At 29.5% G+C, this 22,381-nt stretch overlaps 1 protein-coding gene across 4 annotated transcripts in view; it reads right to left on the reverse strand.

The window, feature by feature from the left end:
• Nucleotides 1-7,892: 7,892 nt before the first annotated feature.
• The window catches only part of LOC132923715 (neural cell adhesion molecule 1-like), a 38,991-nt gene continuing 24,502 nt past the window's right edge, over nucleotides 7,893-22,381 (reverse strand). For 3 of the 4 annotated variants that reach the window (XM_060987659.1, XM_060987658.1, XM_060987657.1), the window contains exons 3-11: nucleotides 21,030-21,266; nucleotides 19,863-20,093; nucleotides 19,379-19,533; nucleotides 19,046-19,307; nucleotides 18,156-18,524; nucleotides 17,889-18,010; nucleotides 16,698-16,959; nucleotides 14,939-15,013; nucleotides 7,893-10,140 (exon numbers count right to left, since the gene is read on the reverse strand). In XM_060987659.1, the coding sequence (XP_060843642.1) occupies nucleotides 10,019-10,140; nucleotides 14,939-15,013; nucleotides 16,698-16,959; nucleotides 17,889-18,010; nucleotides 18,156-18,524; nucleotides 19,046-19,307; nucleotides 19,379-19,533; nucleotides 19,863-20,093; nucleotides 21,030-21,266 (1,835 nt within the window). In that variant the 3' untranslated portion in view covers nucleotides 7,893-10,018. The remainder of the gene's footprint in view (nucleotides 10,141-14,938; nucleotides 15,014-16,697; nucleotides 16,960-17,888; nucleotides 18,011-18,155; nucleotides 18,525-19,045; nucleotides 19,308-19,378; nucleotides 19,534-19,862; nucleotides 20,094-21,029; nucleotides 21,267-22,381) is intronic. The other variant, XM_060987660.1, reaches the window with a different exon arrangement.

Genomic DNA, 22,381 nt, shown 5'->3' on the forward strand with positions numbered 1-22,381 from the left:
ATAATTGCTAGGTATTTATTTTGTTTCGTATGTAGGTATATACCGCGACCGGTTATATTGTATTTCATACCGGCGGCAATAGTGGGCAGTCCATACAGTATATATATATATATATAATATTATGTTTAGTAAACCTATTTCGCTGATACATTTTGATACGTTTTGTTAGAATACACCACATATTGGATATATACTATATAGGATATGCATAATAATATATGCACGAATGAAATAAACCCAATTTCAAGTCGTAGGAATAAAAATCAGATCACGTAATTTAAATGCAGATACTAAACAGAACGTGAGCGTCGATGAATTAAAAATTAAGAGTTATAATAATACTTAAGTAAAAAAACATTTTCATTTAACGACTGTACGTGTTCTTGCAATATAAAATAATATTATATATTATGGGTAATCTTAATTTTAAATTAATAAAATTACGTAAACTTAAAAAAATATTATTTTTTGTATTTACATTTTATTAGTTGTGCTGATTGCAGAATGACATATTTATTATACGAATTTAGCACTCTAGCAGTTTAATGTTTGGTTCATCGGAGCAATATGATTTGAGGGGGCCCCATTAAGGAAAACTGTTTTTCCTGAATAATAAAAAGCGATGATAACGTTAATTTCCACAACCATAATTTACCATTGTTTTAAAACACAGAAATCCTACAATTATTAAATCGTATTGGATTTAGATATCGGTCAAATTGGTACTTCTAATTATAGTCTTATATACCTACGGTTGTCAAAGAGATTGAATAAACTCACGTTTTCTTTTGAATATACTACATTATGTATTATGTATATATAATCTAATCATATATATAAGGTCTATTTTTATTTGGGTTACCTACTAATAAATGATGATATATAATAAATTTATTTAAATCTACCGACTACCGCACGATGGATTTGGTAACAGACAACATATAGGTATAGTATATTAAATATAGTACAATTAATTATTCGAAAGAGTGCATGTTTTATGCGAATAAATAATAAAGTATTAATTGTTATTAAAATTCATGAACAAAAGCAAATAAAATAGTGCCAAAATTATAGCTTATTTAAGTGGGGACTATTTAGCTCATACGCCTGGTTGGCATATAAATCATGCCCTAGATATGAAAAATCATAACACGCCACAGTGCACACGCTTTAACTAATGTCAAAGTAAATATTTGATAATACGTTAATTATAGTTGATTATTTAAATTTTTTAAGTACTATATTTAATGTAATATACGTAATAGAGGTGATGATTTTGAAGTATGTGCGGTAACTTGGTTAGGTATATAATTAAAATTTAAATACACCTCATTAGATGATTTATTAATTTGTATGTGATTATTATAGGAAATACCTTATGTTATTAACTGTAAAATGACGATAACAAGTGTTTATTAATCGTAATACAACAATAACAAAATAAAGTATAATCCTATTAACTATTAGTGTCATTGCTGGAAAATTCAGGCGCATTGAAAATGAGCATTGAGGTGAAGGTTTTACCTAACTTTAGGACCTTATAGCGGGCTTGCTGCGTGTAATTAAACTATAGGCATGAATCCATAATATTGTATACAAATGCACAACTAAAAACTGACAAAAAAACTATTTTTTCTTCTCGCCAATTTTCTGCTACCGAATTTTCTATACGCGGCTAATACAGTTATATTTCTAAATTTTAAATTTTAACTTACGCAGTTACGCGCTTACTATATTTTCTGATCAAATAGATACATTACCATCGTGAATAAGCTGTATATTTGTTTAATTTATACTCAATGATATTGATAATAAACAATAAACGATTAAAATATGAGTAAACGCTTGATAAATACTGAATGATTAATATACGTACTTGTATTTTTATAGATCTATACTAAGTTTAGTAGTTTATACAGACGATAAAATTTTTTAATGCCAATAAAACAGCTAGTATATAATATTATCATCATTTATTATCAAAATAATATCGCTATATCTATATAGTCCAAAAATAATTTACTATTTGTTTTATAAAATCAACAGTAAGTTGGTAAAATTATTGGTAGTTAAGTGCCCATAACGACGTAATTCATGTGACAGATACACAGCAGAGAACAATGGACATAATAATATATGCTTTTTTTATGTAGATATATTATTAATATATTTTATAGGTACATACCTATGTAGTTTACTGAAATATAAAATAAGTTAATATGGGAAAGTATATTCTATTTGCTAGGTACTCGTTTTGTACCTCAAAAGTATTCTAATTCGTTTATATAATGAGGATCAGTGGTTCGAAACGAGTTTTATGACACGACACACCTCATTAATATCTAAATACATATATACTGGTAACATATGTCATTATATACCTAAAAAAACAACAATTTATTGTAATAATAATATAATGTAAGTACTGTTGTACTATAAATTAAAAGAAAATTACAATAAAATATAATATGAAGCTTGTACTTTGTTAGTAGAACTGTTGTATAATACGCGTATAGCTTATATATTTACTCTACACTAATGACTAATAATGAGTATTCGTAACGTGTCAAACTCAGATTTTTAATTTCAGCATCAATGAACAGTACAAGCTCACGTATATTCACTTTCGGTAGCTCTAACATAAATGCTTTTTTTCTTATAATAGTTACGTAACCGACCTATGTAATCATGACCTTATTAACTATAGGTGGTATGTGGTCGGGGGCCGAGAGGGTCTATATTCTTTTTATGAAACACCTTGACAATAGTCGTAAATGACATACATTTACATAATCATGTATATATTATGATTATTGATTAATGATTATTGTAAAAATAATTAAAATCTACCCCGCTCCTATTCCTAATCTGAAACTGGGTAGCTAATAAACATCTTAAGTATGTACCCATATACCCTGCACCACGTTATATGTAAGTAATATGAAAAAATACATTGTGTTATTTAGATTGTTTTATTTGTTTTGATAAACAACTATAAAATTTAAGTAAGCAATAGTGTTTCTTTTGAAAAAAATACTTTGTATGTTAAACAAAATTTTATTTGAATCGAACACAATTCTTATTATTTTGTACGTAAAATGAAATGTTTCTCTTGAATCAGCGATTTTAATAATAATTTATTTTCTGAACAAGGCGCAGCGATCAAAAACCATTTTTATGTCTTTATGTAAAACCACAGAAGAGATTTTTGATAGATTGGAAAATTATTTATTAAATTGCTATCGTTACATAGAGGTACATATATTTTACTATCGATGTATTAAATTTAATTGTGTGTAAATAAATTATGATTTATGGATCAATGTGGCCGCGGCAGTAAGTATATAGAACAAAAAATACATAAATTAGATTAGTGATTACCTAATTGATTATAAAACAAAAAATTGTAATAAAATAAACATATAAAATTGTTACGTCAACAAAATAATAGAGCTAAGAGCTTTAGATATTAATATTATATATTTTCATACTTTTAAATATATAATTATGAATGGTTGTATATGGTACAATATTATTACAGTACTACAACAGCGGCCTATTAGCCATTATTGGTAATATATCAAGATAAAACTAACGGTATTATCAATATTATGTTTTAAAAGGATTTGAACGTGATTTTACATTGATTCGATAAAACGTTGTTATTCTTATTTTTATCAAGCAAAATACGTGACATTACAGTTCACCTATAATCGACAAATAGTAAATATCTTAATATTTGTATAAAATCTATTGAATGCAATTTTATCCGTTATTCAAATCTTATTAAATCCAGACGTGTTTTTTTATACAATTTTAATTTTATTATCGACTATAAATAATTTGCTAAAAATATTTTAATACATAGGTATTCTACAAAATAAATCAAAAATATTAATGAACTAATGATGTGCTTTTTAGTTCAATAAGTTTGTAAAATCAATAATTAAATGAAGAAATAAATGTAATTTTGTAAAATTGCAAGCAAAATTAATTTTGCAAAAGTTAGTCTCAAAAAAAGTATAGAAATTATATACAATGGATGGTGGTACATTTTTGAATAAAGAAAAATCCAATTTAATTAAGAACGGTTGAATCGTCACTTTCTGTTATTCAATTGAATAATATTCATTAATAAATAACTTCTAGAGAATATGTTCCTTTTATAACACATGGGTCATGGATATATAATTGCAAAAATAAGTTATAATTAAATGTGTTCATGGACCATGTGTTTAATGGTTAAAATAATTAAAAACAAAAACTAATTAGATATAAGTTTTGTAATGCAGTGTAAAATGTAATAACATTCACTTTGGAATTGAACATAGGTATGTCATAAAATGTTTAATTATTTCTAATTAAAAAACAAATGTCATAGACTCATATAGTTATTTATGTATAGGCAATAAAAGTACCTATAATGTTCCTATATGGATAATAAAAATTCATAAAGAGTAGTAAGAACCTAAATATTATGCATCATTATACAATCGATGATAAGATCATCTGATCATATATTAAAAAGTATCATTATATAATCAATGATAAGATCTACAAAACGTATTTACTTTAATATATACGTGATAATGTGACATGTATATACGTTGATTAATACATATTTATATATGTACTTAAATAATAACGTTTTAGATGTTTTAGAATAAGATAAAAAAATAAACACATAAAATAAATGACATAAATTTTATTATAAAAAATAATAATAATATCAGATATTTTAATTATTAAGAAATTAAGTTAGCGCTCAACCCCATTTCAAAAGATTTTGTTTGCTCAACTATAATTTATCGTGATAAAAAATCGTTTCATTTAAATAAGTAATAACGTCTTCAAATTTATGCTTAAAATAAACATACTTAATAAACATTGAATATACATCGATACTTACTAATAATAAGACCAACTGGCTTAGTCTATCTTAATCTATCGAATAAAAATAAAAATAAAAGCACCTATAATAATATCGACAAGTGCCATTACTACAGAATTAATAGCTTTTTGTCTGCGCGATTTCTACATCGAATATTTTAGTCTACCTTTTGACAGTATACCTAATAAATGTATTGATTTTACAATGATGTATGTTTTTTTTTTGTGTCTGTCATCACGTTTTTGAGTAGAAATAATGTTTTGATTTTTGACTTCAGTCCCTCTTTGAAAAGGAAAAATCATCTAGTCGGTACTTGGGGGGGAGGTTAAAAGTAAAAAATGTTCAGTAGCTTTCAAATGCGATACGAAAAACCCTAAAAAAGTAAGAATTTTTACGCAAAACCAGTTTTCGACAAAATCGATTTTTTTAATTTGCTATAACTCAAAAACGAATAATTTTAAATACTTGAAATGTTTATATTAATGTTATATATTATTAAATTTTCAAAATATTTTGATTTTTTTAAAACTATTTATAATTAATTATATTGAATTTTTAGATTTTTCTGTTTTTTTATGTAAATGTCAATAAAAAAAAATTTGGCAATCCAAAAAATCTTTAAAGTTTAATACAAGGTTTATTATTAGTTGTACTTATTGTAGTAAAAAAAAAAAAATCAAAAATCGTTGATCACAATTTTTGTTTATAAGCATTTAATATTCAAATATTTAGGTACGAAATATATCAAAATCGTGAAAATTTGCAAGGAATTTTGAAGTTAAAAATTCGTAAAATGTTTATAATTTATACCTAAGGTTAAAAAACCCAACACAAGGTTCTCCATAATATTTTATGAGCATATGAAATTTAATTTTTTATGAAATCGCGTAAAATAACGACATATTACAATTTAAATATAGGTAATAATATAATATATCCTACTAACTATCTTAGACTAACAAATCAACCCTGTTCAGAATCGTTTTTCGTATATAATGATACCTGTTATTGCATTCAAATTTAACGCATCCATTATAGTGACCTGCTCTCCATCTCTACTAATCTATACTATATAGCAGAACCAGAGCGATACCCACTTGGCCACCCTTTTTTTTTGTTTTTATCAAATAACAATAAGATTATAGTAACTATAGACATATAGATATTTTAATATATTTGATATATTTTGGCTGTTTATTGTTGACGTTACTCTTATCAGTCTTATCGTATGACTATGCGGTAATATATGGCTAAAAACGAGACAAAAGGTTTGCGTGTTTTTTGAGAAGAACCGCCAAAGTCAGCACGGTAGACTGACCAGTCATCAAGTCTGACTGACTAAAATTTAGTAAACGTAATATGCTTACCTAACCATCCGTACATATTTAAAAATATGTTGTACCGAAGCATGTTGATGCCACCGACCAATAGAACATATTGTGTTACAATTTTCGAATCTATACGTGAGTAGCTCTATAAATGTTTTTTTACTTGCTCTCAGTGGTACAGATATGATTAACATAATATCAACAACTTAGTTTGAATAAAATGTATTGATAATTATACGATCCTCGAAATCAATAACAAATATCCAACAACGATGAATGTTATATCGACATGAAAATTAACTCTACAATAACTAATATTATACTATATAATTAATTGGTGTACCTACCTGACTATACCTATCTACTACCATAAATAAAATAGTTTAAAATTGGGATTTTTACTTAATATTTGAAACTACTCTTTAGCCTTTACATGTTAAATTGACAATAGTTTTTATCTTTATTGTTATTGTGCTTTATGGGTTAAGACATTATTGTATATACAAATATTATGTAAAATATGTTAGTAATGTTAGTATATATTATATTGATTGTTTGATACATTTATTTCACTTAAAAATTGTATCATATTACAAGTTACGAGTACTTATATAACAACCAAATCTTGAAAAATGATTTGAATACAATTGTGTTAAAATAAGTATAGAGATAAATAATTATTTTAAATTTATCTCTTAACTGTATGCAGTATATTATAATCAAATAATCTGAATTGTAAAATCACTATTTTATTGCATACTTATTTTAGTTTTAATTTATAGCTATATTTGCTATCTACGAACAATGTGCAGTTTAATAGTTTAACATGTTTAGCGTACAATTTAAAATTCAACTTTCGTTTTATTTTATCTATAAAACGATTTGACTTTTTTAAGTTTTCAAATATTTGTAATGTGTGCAGCTTACACTCCGGCAGTTTATTATCCTAAATTTAATTTTTTACACGGAACCACCTTATCTTTAATCGTGTTCCAACAAGTCAAACTTGTCTATACTCTCAGCTTCGATAAACTATGTTTTTATTATCTCCAATCTCCCAGGTTGAAGTCTTGCGGCTACAGCAACCGTGTATACATAACAATATTAGTTATGTGAGCTATTCACGATACGTAGAATATCGTGGTAAATGTATCTGCAAATAGGTTTTAATGTATGTCTAATTGACTAAACTTCGTTAAAGAACCACGATCACCGCGATCCTATATCCGTCACCACGTACCGTTGACCGAGATCGTACGAACGAGTGATACACTCCGGTAGGATCGCAATGGTATATCCTTATTGCTAATAAATAATAACCATTAACTGTTATTAACTACAGCTAATTACTGTTTTTGGTTACGGGCAACCTCTGGTCAACATGGCCGCAACAGTAGGCTGGCTGTGCGTTATTATGGTACCGCACATGCTTGCACGACCGTTCACATCACTTTGCAGCATTTCCCCGAGTCGGCGTTTGAACCGTTGACCACTTAATATAGTAGTTATGTTCATCATTACCGCCACTTAGAAACAGTATTGATACAGTTTACAATTCGGTTTAACCATCATGTGCCATAAATCGCCGTGCTGACTATTTAAGTTTCTATTCGTTTAACCAAGGGATTTTAATCTATAGAAATTATTACATTTAAAAAATACTTTTAATAATATTATATTTAAATTTGATTTTATTTCATGTATTGTGTAGTATAATAAAAGTAGACTGCAGAGACACTGAGAGGGGCTAAAAAAAGTAACATTATAATAATTGTTATATTAATTTCATAGCGGCATATAGTAATATAATATTAATAATAATAATAAAAAAAAATCGAGCGGTCGCACAAATGAATTATTTAAGTACACACGTATAACAAGCACGTATTCTATGCATATGTGTATTTAGTCAAATAGTAATAATATATAATTAATTAAGAGAATAGTTGCCATCGTAAATCTTATACAAATAAAAATAAAATAATAATAAATACACACAAAAGCAAAAAAAAAAACTAGCGTTATTATGTACCTATGTATATCATATATTATATATAAATGTATTACATAAATACGTGGATACACAATAATATGCATAAACATATATAAATATAATGTTATAAAAATATAATAATAACTGTTTGTATTATATTTTGATTATCTCGTAATATTATAACTAATGTATATTGTAATTATTATAAGCTCGATTTCTACATTTGTCCATTTATAATAGTAATGCTTTTAATTGTTGAGGCAGTCTAAACATTGTAGTAAAAAATTCGATTTCGGCATTATTAATAATTATGTATAATTATTTATTTATATAAAGTAGGTGCGTAATAGGCGCGCATGGCGGCGCTATAAACCATATTCTAATAATATTAATAATTAATAATAATAAAGTACGAAAAAAAAAATCATCATAATAATAATAATAACAAAAGCGTTGTCCCCTTCTTATATTTTTATGTACAACACGTATAATAATATATCGTTACAGACACACGGGTGGAAGATAATATAATATATATATATATATAATCTATATCTAATGAATTATTGTAAAAAAAAAAAATAATAATAATAATAATAAAAAAAAAAAAAAAATTAAAAAACGCGTTGCCGCCGCGATTACGATGGAGCTCACACAATGGGTGTAAAATTTTTTAGGGGTAAAAAACATACATAAAAAACCGTTTTTTCGATAACCCGCATTTATAACGACGGGTCGCGTGTGTGCACAGGTCACGCGTGTCATCGTATACCTTCGTATATTATATGAGAAAACAAATGCTCGTTAAAATCTACAAACGACGTGCACGCGTACCTATATGTGTATTGTAATATAAATAATACTACCCAAGTACGTAGGTACATGTCAGACGTATTATTGTTAGCGTTATTGCCGTGCTAGCGTATAATGATGACGTTTCTAAAAATGTCCCGAAGTCGGACACCGGAGACGTGACACGTTCGCAATAAGCGTGTGCGAATCCTATTACCGCGATGGTGTGGCAACAGTATAATATCATATTATTTTACGTGCGATTGTACAGTAAAAATAATAATAAAGATAATGATAATATTTAAAACGCGAGTGGACGACGCTCGCGCGTAAAAAAGTAAATTAGACAACGGGCGATCGAAAAAAAAAATTTGAAAAGCTCCGGCGGTGGCGGCGGCATCGATCACGGCGGCACGACGAGTACGCGGGACGGCGGCGGCTATGTTGATTTAAGCGCACGACGTCGTAATGATAACGCGTTGAATTTTATATTTAAATAAACCTAATCAATTATAAATAATCTACGAATGTTTATGATTTTATAGCTGTATATATATTAAATTATATAAGTCGAGGCGCGTAAAACAGTCACACATCCATCGCGTTTTATAATAATAAAAAATGTAAAATAATAATAAGCGGCGACAATAATAATTATAACGACAACAATATAATATTATAATATAATATAGTGGTTATCATTACTGCTGCACATCGTGTCTGTCTTTGGTTTTATAAAGTATAATCGTTTTAAATTTGCTTGCGCCCCCCTCCCGTTATCCGGTGGCCACTAATATTTTTGAAAAGAAAGAGAGAGAAAAGAGATTATTAGGCTCACGTCGGTAGCGGGTCGGTGCGCGTATAATATGGTGTCGTTGTTGTGTTTAGTAATAAATTTAATATAATAATAAATATAAATTTTTTTTCCTTAATGATTTTCGCAGCCGTTGTTGACGTTGTGGCGATGGAGGTACACGTTCGGCATCGGCGGCGACGGCGTTCCCAGACGGCGGTCTAACAGACGGAAGCCGCGGTGGCGACCACTGTGGTGATGGCCATCAGGATGGAGGTGACCAAGGCAGAGCTGTAGTATTGCTGCAGACCTGATGCACCGCTAGTGCCTGCGACGGAAGCTTCTGCGGATACGGACAAAAAACAATGTGTTAAAACCGGTCGAGTAATTACATATAGTATTAATATTTAATATACACCTATCATGAATCGAAGATAACGAGTAACGACGATGAGTCGCATACAATAAAATAATTGTAATAAAAGTACTATCTATTTATTTAGATAAACTGGTACACATCACTTAAATTAATTATTTAACTATCGATATCATAATAATATTTATGTTAGTTGTTACTTTATATTTGCAGAATTTTTAGGCTACTGTTGTTTAGGTATACCTATAAACAATGTGGATGTGAGTGTGAGACATATATATGAGTAATTGATTGTAATTCGATAATTGAAATATTATCGTTAAATGTTAATTTAAACATAAAATAATGGTCATATATTGTCATTAGTAAAATGTTGGAAAACATTTTAATCAAAACTTAAAAATCTAATATTGTTTTTTTTTTTACATATTTTGGTTTTTTTTTATAACTAATTTATAGGTTTTTTATATAAAATAGTTATTTTTTACAAACTGTAATTTTTATATAAAAATTATGTATACCTGACAAACACTTGTTCAACGCTTATTATAGATAATAAAAGTATCGAAAGAAATCTGACTTCATTTTATAATTATTATTTTTATTATTATTAAACACAACTTCGTGTATACGGTATACCTATCTAAAATAAAGTATCAGACCACACTCGTACATGACATATATTATCATATACGTTGTACTATCCTAGCGTAAGCTATTGCACTTATACATGCCATCCCAATTCACCAAACCTAGATAAGCCGGGTAGTAGTTCAAGTTTCGAGAAATTATTAACACAATATAATATACTTAATACCTATATATAAAATGAACAATCAGATATATTATTTTAGGACGAATAGATTACGAAACAATTATTATTTTAGTATAATTATAAAAATTATACTATTTTACTAATATTTGTTTTTCAAATTTTTAAACTTGCATATTTTGGTCAGAATTATAGCTTAATGGGTTTTAATTTTTCATATGACTTTATCCACGGGTTAATGAAGTATCGTGTCGTTTGCAATTTAGTTAATGCGCATTTTCCGTGTTATTCGTACCTATATCAATAACAAAATGTATATTATTAAACAAAAACACATTTTGAAAATGCATTGCCCCAAAAAATGGTTTTGAACAAAATTCATCGTATCACAACACGCGTCACTCTGTCCCTATGTTTATAGACAGATCTAATTTTCATGAATTCTACAAAACGACCGTGTGAAACATATAGTATTTCGTAAAAGCATTTTGTTTAAATTGAATAATAATAATCGTGTAGCTGAATATTTTAATTATAATTCAATAGGAATCATCAGAAGTTCATAAAATACTTATCAATTTAAAATATTAATTTAATTTTAAATTTATAATACGATAATAATTGTAATTATAAATCAGTGAAAAAAATTAAAATAATATTATTAAAAGTTTTTTTTAATTTATAATTTGAAAATAATAATTAAAAGCATATTTTTCAGTACACAAGTGCATTCATATTTTGGTAGATTATTGTATATAAATTGTTGGGCCCTATTCATAAGTAAATGAAAAACATAAAACTATACAATCACAGTAAAAAACTTTAATTGATATACAACGCGCATTCATTTGATGCTTCATAAAAAAAGTAGATTAAATGTTGTTAAACATGTTGTTTTTAACGACTTCTTTTGTTTGTGTTCAATTGATCATACTACTCATATGTCAACTATATGTGGGGAATTGGTGTGTGATAGTCGTAAAACAAGAAAATGACAATGTGGTACTAAAACATAATCAATAACTTGGGAAACTAAAATAATTACTTAACGGGAACCCCGATAAGTGATTAGAACAAAAAAAATGGCAGTCGTGGGAGGAAACGTCCCTGCAAGGGCTTTAACTGCAGCTGTGCTACTGCTGGATGCAGATTATTGTAATAATATGAATAATTGCGTTTTATATCGTGGTATGTTAACAATTAAGTCATGAGAACCATATTAAAAATAAATCGTATATTTTGTTATCGTGTTGATTGTGGGTGCGTACTATACGTATAATTGTATTTTCTTATCAACAGATAAACAATTTGTACAGCTATAGTACTGTCGTATTGTCATGTCGCAATGTGCGAAAAACGGCAAACAGAACATTACACTAATTGACAATTAATTAAATAAATAAATTATATTTTTTTAAATACATAAAATAATTTTTTTTTAGCTTAATGCATATTTAAACTATAACATTTAAAGTTTAAAAATGTTGTATCGATTTCAATACATTTATCAAACACATTTATTGACAATTTGATTTCCGTAATAATTTTAAAAGATTATTAATTATCCGTTAAAACATTATTACATTATTGAAATTGATTATCTTTTTAATTCGCGGGGGGGGGTTAATAAATATTATTACATTATTATAATTTGTAAGCAACAACTTTAATTTTTACTTATAATTTAAGTTTAAGAGTACCAATGCGTATATAAATAGGTACTTAAAGTGAAAATAAATAGTCTACATATAAATATTCGATAATCATTTTAAAAATATTATATTTAAAACATATTTATTAGAGAAAACTTATTGACATAGCTAAGTATGGTGCGAAACTTTAAATAGGTAGTGATTCTAAAATCAAGTATTTTGTGGACTTTGTAATTGCTTCCACATATATAAGCCTTTCGAAATAAAAAAAAACACTTTAAACTCATAGTAGATATAAATGTTTTGAACTTTAAACATAGGTAATCACTAATAAGTTACATAGAAGTCATCGTCATACCTAAAACTATTATTTTCAAATTTTTATCACAATATGACTACATAAGAGCTGTTTATAAACTTTCTATGCAAAACAATTAGTAACACCTACTTCTAATCAAATATATTATTATAGTTAATACAATTTAATCTATCTAATTGTCTATGTATTTCGCCAGTATAATATATAATCTTGTGGATTTATTTCTAGGAATCATATCTCATATATTATGACTTATAAACCGTAATAGATTATCATATTTCTTTATTATATTAAAAACTAATCAATCAAATGAATTTTTTCACGAAAACATGCACAGTTTAGTAGATATCACGCAAAAACAAACAAAATTGCCTATTTATAACCCCTTAAACTCGACCCGCATTCTAAGATTCATAATTATTATAATATTATACGAATTGCAGTGACACCGCACTATTAAGTCAGGGCAACATTTTGTTTTTTCTGATCCACGTGTAACAATTTGCAAATGTGCACTCATCAGAATCAATTTTGTATTATTAGCTCTAATATTAGAGTGAACCTATTATCAAAGTTAAAGATAAAAACATAATTTATGTTTGTACGTTGTAAAATTTAATTTTTAAATTTTAATAATACATACTCACAACTAGCACAAGTTGAAATATTGTAAAAATCCAACTGAAAAACATAGATAATGTTCCTAACTTAAAGTTTAAGAATATATAAATTCACTCTAATATTAAAGTTAACAACACAAAATTAGTTCTTCTGGGCGCAAATTTCATATTTTGAGAGGGAAGACAAATAATACTCAGACGTCCTCTTAATAACAATATGCACCTCCTATTACCAAGTTTTTTTATGAATATAGGTGGATAGTTAAAATATATTATAAACGATATGCCATATTACATATGACAAAAAAATATTGTATAATAGTTAATGTAAGAATAAAAAAAATATCTCAGGCAGTAAGGCATTACAAATACAATATTGATGGTGGGGGGAGGGGTGTTTTTAATGGATGGTGGATTATCATTATTATTGATGTTTGTTTGACATATTAAAAAAAAAATTGTTGGGCATCAATGGTAAGACATCTTTTAATGGCACTAATATGACATACGCCTTGACAATCGCATTTATTTTATGCAACTGGCCGGTTATATGCGTCATGTGCTTTACTATGGCAAAGAATAGAAATCTACGTATATATACGATATAAAAATTGTATCAGTAAACGGTCTTTACCCTATCACCTACTTTAGTGCAACGGCGAGGCAAGCACGCAAACATTTTTCGTGTATGTCAGGTAGTGGCACCGACTCAAACAACTATTGTAGCAAATGCCAAATAATTTCAAAGTAAACGTTAAATAGAAATTTATCGCATACCAGCCGTTTATAAGAAGTCCAATACTGTAAGTGCACGTTTAATAAACTATTACTGATGTGGACGTGTCGTATAATCGCACAGTAACGCACTTAAACAAGCATATCTTTTTACTAAATCGTTTTTAATTTTATGTTAATCGGCTCAACCAAGGCGATAAGAAATCAGAAAACGCATTTAATTTATTCAATATAATATCTACGTAACGAAATCGACTTTCCCATTTGTTTATGCAATTGTTTTTTTAATTTAAATTCGAATGATCAAATGATATATCGCACCTAGATACTTTGCAAGGTTTTGGCGGTATTGGCAATTATGAGGTTATCCATGTCGAGTAAACGACAGGTTAAGTGATGAATTCCAATTGTTTTAGTAATCCTATCTCAAAGCAAATCGATTAACAAAAAAACTGATACCTATAAGTTCTAGTAAAAATAAATAGACAGTATCAATTAACTCAAGAGTCAAGAGTTAAAACCATGACCTAAGTGAGGTGTGACGTGCTCTCGCATGCAGATAAACAAATTATGATAATTGAAGCAATGTCGTAGCCTTTTAACATTTCATTACAGACTACGATAGCGATAAGGTAGTGCACTAGTGTGCATCAGTACCTATACTTACTCGAAATATTGTCGTTATGTTGATGTCCGTCGTACTGAGTAATCTCGTTGGCCTCTTGGTCATCGTCCATTCCACCTGGAAACAAGTGTCTCGAGCGTAAGAACGCGTGAACCAAGTCCGTGCAGTTTTGTTAAACAATAATAAAAGTAATAGAGTAAGGATGCTGTCATGCTGTGGCATTTTAAAATAATCTCTCTTGAAGTACGATCGAGTTAGTGGTACAATGAACTAACGGTATAAATATAAAAGTATTTATTTGGTCGTTTGTTTTTATTAATTATTATGATATTCGAATAGTATAATAACAATTATCATATTTTTATTCGTAACAGTTATAAATCAAATTAAAATTCCTGCATCTAAAAATAAATATCGTCAATACTTGGATACCTAACAATAAAAAATAACAAACGTTTTCGAAAATAACTCGGAAATTAAATGACATATATTTTGGCACCAATAATTTGGTGAGTAGCTCAAGTATGGTTTTACGACCGTAGAATTATTTTTGTCTTATAATAAGTTTTTCAATGTGCATGATGGCTCGATGAAAATATATAAAAACATTTAAGTTTTATTCAACGCTACATAGCGTGTTTGTACTGTTATCGTATTGCTATAGCGTTATCTATTTTAATACATTCCGGAACAATAGACTTAGCGTTCGTGATTTTAATTTTCCATTAATATTCCTTTCAGATTGTAAAAGTTTTATTCAGTAGGTAGATTTTTAGGTATTATTTTTTACATATTAATTTACTTAACCTATAGCTATTGCCTATTTTAGTCTTTAACATCATTAACATCCAAATGTAAAAATAAATGCAAAGCGTGTGTGTGTGTATGTGTGGTAGTGCAGTGCATAAAAATCTAGGAGTCTACAACAACATATACCAGCAAGAAAATTTTGGGGTCAGATATGTCAAAATATTAAAAACAACAGAAATTATAATAATTATATAAATATAATTATTATTCAATTCAATCAATTTTTATGAAAATTTAATTTATTTTCAATTATAAGTTTTATAAGAAGTATAATATACAATTTGTATGAAAAAAAAAATTAAATTCAAAAGGATGATATTATTTTATCTCCATGTATATAACGTCAAATATAATAAACGTGATTGATGACTTTAAACTGTAAAACCAATACCGATCTATCAGGATTTTTAAAGCTACAATATTTTATAGGTAGATTGGGATATTTTGACATGCACATGATAATAACATAGAAAGTCGAAATATTTTGCGATGAATGCATGTAAATGACACAAAACTATACTGCGTGCAGAAATAAAAAAAAGTTATGATTATACGCAAGGTATATCACAGAGTGACCGGAAAGAATCCTGCGGACATTCGATTCGAGTTTTTCAAATTCGAAAATCCTGAGCCAGCTATCAAAGTGATACGTCAATGTCAAGTACTATATGCATTTTGCTGTTTTATAATTTCCACGAAACGATATAGTGAATATATCGACTAACGATTTCAGGCTCCAATTACAACATATACATGACAGTTATGTAATATCATACGCGCTAAATTTCGTTTTATTTGACATGACGTCAAATAATTATCATTAGAGCTGAGATTTTTGCTTCCTCAAAAATCGCAAAAAAATACTTAAAAATTTCAAGATTACATTAAATATGTATTAATCAATGGTGTTATAAGACATCAAAACATGATGTCATCGCATAAAAATCCCAGCCCTAATTTATCATCACCATCATCATAATTTCGTACATACCGGTAAACACGACATCCGTCGACCAGTCAGACCAGCCGTGAACGTTAAGAGCCCTGAGACGGGCCACATACGTGGTGCCCCTTCGCAAAACAATCGGTACGGTCATGGTACCTCCGGCCTGCTGTTGCTGTTGTTGTGGCTCGCTGTCGGCGCCGAACAAATAGGACACTGCGTAACGGCGCTCGTCGCCAGCGTTGCCGCCAGTAGACGATTCGACCACCTTTGGCTGTGGCTTGACATCCACCCAAGAAGCCGACGAATCCTGTGAAATGAGTACAATATACACGTGTTATAACATAAATATATAGATATACAGGCGACGTTAGTTGTTAGCCGTATTATAGCGGGAGTAGTCGTTTTTTTTTTGTACATTCAATTATAATGCTTTAAAGGACACTGTTTCTTATTCCACAACACATTTACTTAGTACTTACGATAATAGGTTTAGAATATATAGGGGCTATATGACGATTTTAAAATTGTAACAATTAATATTAATTTGTAAAAATTGTAGTCTAGTGCTCATATACTAATATACTCTTTTTTTAATACGACGTACATACTTTACATTTATTTTATAATGTATGTAAAACTATTATTACGTATCTTTAATACGCGCCTACATTAATAAGTTAAATAACTCCAAAGCTACTCATTCGAATTTTTATTGAGGTGCATCAACATTTTTCAAAAAAAAATCATATGACTGTTGAAAAGGTGTTCATTTGAAAAAAAAGTGTGGTGCCACTACAGGACAATAATCCTAGTAAAAAAAAAAAACAACCCAATATTTGAAAATATAATTCTTCAGTAGGTATTTTTAAATATTTCAAAGATAAAAATAGTTTAAAAAAAATCATTATCAGAGAATTTAAAGGGAGATGAGACTGGCGGGTGCCACTGTATATATATATACTTTCTTTTAATCCACCCCTCCTCCAATCAATACAGGCTGAGACAACTGGTCTCGCAAATTAGATATCGGACAAAGCATAATCCGAGTGATATAGAGATCGGATAGTATGATCACGACGGTGTATATGTATATAGGCGCACGTAGTAGGTGCGTAATAAACGTCAAAATGTGTTACTCTGTGCAATAAAATTTTGGTTTGGCACGACAAAACGATAACGACAAATAATGATGTCTATATAGAATGACGTATGTATAATATTATTAGCATATCAAACCTGTTGTCGCCTGTACTGCAACTGGTACTCAACCAGCGGTGACCAACTGTCCACGATCCACGCCAGTTCAGGCGCCTTGTCTTTAACGTGCACGTACGATGATTGCGGTCGGGCCGGTGAACCTGTAATGATGGAAAAAAACGATTTTCTGTCAACTGTAAACTACTGAAGTTTTACCACACGGCGGCGATGGTATGACATCTACACTATATATATATAGTGATGGGCGCGTGAGGTATATCATGCAGAAGAGTGTATATATCGTACCGGTCAAAGTTATGTAATCCGAATAAGCGACACCAACACGATTTTCGGCCCGACACCGGTACCGACCAAAGTCTTGTGGTCCTTGCACCTGTTTCACTTTGAGTACGAAAGTGGGTCCGACCGGCATCGCTGTTGAGTTCACTGAGCCCTGTACTGGGTGGTGGGTACTCGATTGCCTGGACACATCGTACCGGCTGTTGGGGCCATCGGTGACTACGGGTATTGACGTTTGCGGTCCGTTCTCGTTCAGGATTTCCTTTTCCCACGTGACTTTTACCTTGGGGTATGCTTGCACGGAACACGCCATCTGAGCGACGTACGTTTCTCCGGTGTTGACAACGAGCCGGGGCACAACAATTTCTGGCGGGACTGCAGCAGAAAACAACACCGAACGGCGAATATAGTGATAGGTAAGTATGTTTATATGTAATATCATAATTATATAAGATATTGTTTTGAAATATTAAAATAATTGTATTTGTTGGTATCCGTATATCAGTACTTTTTGAAATGCTTTTATCGAATCAAATTCAAAATGTTTTTTTATTGGCATTGAATATTTTAATTTTTATTTGTAAGTTGCTCAATTAATACATACGGTCCTATTAATAATTTAGATTTATTTGTATGATATTATTTCGTGAATCGTGAACATATATTCATGATTGTGTTTGTGTGTTATTTAAAATGAAATTATTAATTATATTGTGAGTATAAATGACAAATAAATATTTCAAAACAAAATATAATGGCAATAATATTATGTTACGCAATGCCTTTAAAAAATAATAGGTATAATATAATATATATAAATTTAAAACAAATATACATATAATTTTTATTTTGAAAGTATTTCAAAGTATATCGTATCGATGAAGTATACTACTTACACTCGACTTCCACTTCTATTCCCACATGTGTAGGGTTGGTACTTCCCGACACAGAGGCGGTGGCAGATCCTGTGGTGATGCTGTTGTGCGCCGAGCATTCGTAGTAACCTGCATCGCGATACGCGACGACGGACTCGATACGGACTTCATTCGTTTTCGAAACAACCATTGTTGAGGGAGTCGCTGGTGCAGAATCTGGGATCTTTTGATCATGATCCGAAGACGGCATAGTCGATTGTTGCGATTGCTGGTGGTATTTAGCCTGTATATGACAAATCACATAACGAACATATTAACAAACCGGTAAATTTGTTAACGAGCTCGAATTTTTACCTTTTTGGTCCATTGCACCGTAGGCTCTGGGAACCCTGCCACGCTGCATACCAGTTGCACTGGATCGCCTTGTTTTACAGTCAATTTTTTTGCACCTCCAGTAGTCAAAGACCCTGGTTGTCCCACTGCTTGCACTGACAAGACTTTGGCTGGGTCTGCATATAAAAATAACATCACGTTATACATAAAAATGCAGTTACAAAAAAATAAATATATTTATCACTACGAGCGCCGGTTATGGATATGCGTTATAAATGGACAGCAGACCTTGTAACTGCCCCCCGCCGAACCGCTGAAAAATCACTCTCAATATAAGAGGCGATTACTTACGCGACAATCCAACGACAACACACTTTGCACATTAATTCTCATTCACCCCGAAATGAAAAACCAAACAAAAATCTTATCTACACCGCAGACGACGCCAGACCGGCGCTCGGCAACAATACGGAGAGGGTAATAAAATATACAGATAAGTACTGACGTGTGACACGCAGGGTATGGGTTATCTCAACGGGGGGTGTTGATGTTATCCTGCATGTGTAGGATCCAGTATCCATCCGCGTTACTTGTTCAATGATCAGTGTGTGTTCCTGGAATCCTGCAGATGTCTCTGACTGTGTTCCATGTTTGACCCTAGGGTCTGTAGTTATGGGATAAGAGTCCGTCATTATACTCTTAGTGCCATTGATCCACATTACCGCGTAGTCGTCCGCTGTAACACACATAGAATAAAATCATGCAATAATTTAAATACATCTACATATTTTTATTTTTTTGAAAATAAACATTAGGTCGATACTTAAACATTATTGTCTTTTCTTATACATTTATAAGCTACATTATACATATAATATAAAACAAATAAATATGCAGTATATACCATATAAAATAAAGAATATACATTTATCACTTACCCATAGTTTAAAGTTCAAACTTAAAGAAATAAAGACTTATTAGTTATTGCCATTGAAAAAATGTTTTTTTAGGAGGGTATTTAAATTCCAATATATATTTTTTTTAACGTGTGGCGTAGAACCTGGTTCCTGAATATAGTTATCGACATACAAATACAAATTATTATTTATATAAATTACATAATTTATATTCGATATCTAATTTATATCTATTAACCTACACAGTACATACATTACACATAGATATCTATAGTCAAATATTACAATGTCGGGTCATAATGTCATATTATTCTCTTTTCTCTTACCACATTTTCTACGGAAAACAACAATGCTTATCGTTTATGTTTAATGTTTATATGAAATATCAGAAATATTGTACCAACAAAACAAAATTTTTAATTACTTTTTATTATATTTTTCAATACATAATTTTTATTAAGTTTAATCTCGAAATTATAGAAAAAAACATACTGACTTATTACTTAAGCATTGCTTTATGAAGACTTGATTTCTTTGATTTTCGAGGTTTACATGCTATGTCCCTTTGCCCCTGGTCACCCTTTCTATTTCCACCGATCATTAACACGAAGAAAAAGTAAAAAAAGAAAAAATATATCTACATTTATATGAAAACAACTTGAGTATTTACATAATAAACTATGTGAACATAACTGAAAATAATGTCTATTTAAAAAAAATGTATACATATTATAACTATATTTTTCGGTACTTACTAGAACCATTTATAACCTTGCAAGGGAGATTCACCGTTGTGCCTTCGATAGTTTCTACCACAAGTCCCGAAGTCTGTATGACGGGCAATGTGTTTCCAACAGCGTCGGCTGATCCATCCTGACTTTCATCCTCATCCTCATCATTACCGGCACCGTCGGATAAATAATCCGTGCTTTTTTCTTCACGGCGAATTCGCTCCAGCCGATAGTTGTCATCTCGTAGGGTACGGCATTCACCTGTGGAAAACCAAAACAAACGATTAGTTATATATATGATAAATGATAATATTAATCTGATATTTTAAATATAATTATATAACAATACGACTTCGGACATTGTATAAACGCGGAACGATGGGTTGGTGGACGTGGTTAGATTAATGAATGATCCTAACCAACCTAACGGAAAACAATTTAAGGTGTTCAAAAAACACCTTTACCCTTTGTATTTGTTTCCATAAATAACTTATAATATATAATATGTTTATTAAAGTCTATTCATTTTACGATTGTTGGCATGAGAAACGCGCTACTGACATTTCAATACAAATGTTTCAATTTTTCATGTCATCCCCCTTTCCGGAAATATTTCCTATCTTTGAACATTTTCTAGCCAAGACGGCGAGATCAGAGCTGCCTGCAGTTTACTACACGCTGGGCGAAGAATCAAAAAAAGCGGTACGATACAATTAAGTACTTTAAAAAAAATTGGAACAGTGCCGTAACTACAACACACCTGTTTTCGTTATTTCACAATTATTTTTAAAATGTACAATAATAATTTACCATTGTTATATTTATTTTTAAACTAAACTCTACTCATTAAAATATAATACTATTTTCTCCGCGGTGCTTTCAAAATGCATTTTTTTCTATATATATATATATAATCATCATAAATTAAAAATATAGAAACAAGTAATACAATTTTGTGACTATCAATTCCTTTTAAGCGTAGCTTGTATTAGGGATTGAGAATACACATGTGACATTTTTTAAATTTTATTTAATAAATAAACGAATAGACGAGTATATAAAACACAAAAAACCAATACAAGTTATCATCTATACATCATAGAAATTATTAATAAATTTAAACTAAATCTAAGAATAACCAATTATAAACTATATTTTTTAACACTACCATGATGTAAATGAATTTATTTTTATACTCATAAGGCGTTAAATTAAAATAATTACGCCCTAAATAGTTAACAAATGACTGACCAAAACATTTTTTTGCATATTTTACAGCAATATTATACACTCTATTTTCTCTTTTGTTTTCATTAACTGGACTACTAGTTTTTTTTATTAACGTTTAAAAGCGAACATAATTACAATTTTTTTGT

Source organism: Rhopalosiphum padi, chromosome 3 (assembly GCF_020882245.1).
Source record: "Rhopalosiphum padi isolate XX-2018 chromosome 3, ASM2088224v1, whole genome shotgun sequence".
In the NCBI taxonomy this organism is placed as follows: domain Eukaryota; kingdom Metazoa; phylum Arthropoda; class Insecta; order Hemiptera; family Aphididae; genus Rhopalosiphum; species Rhopalosiphum padi.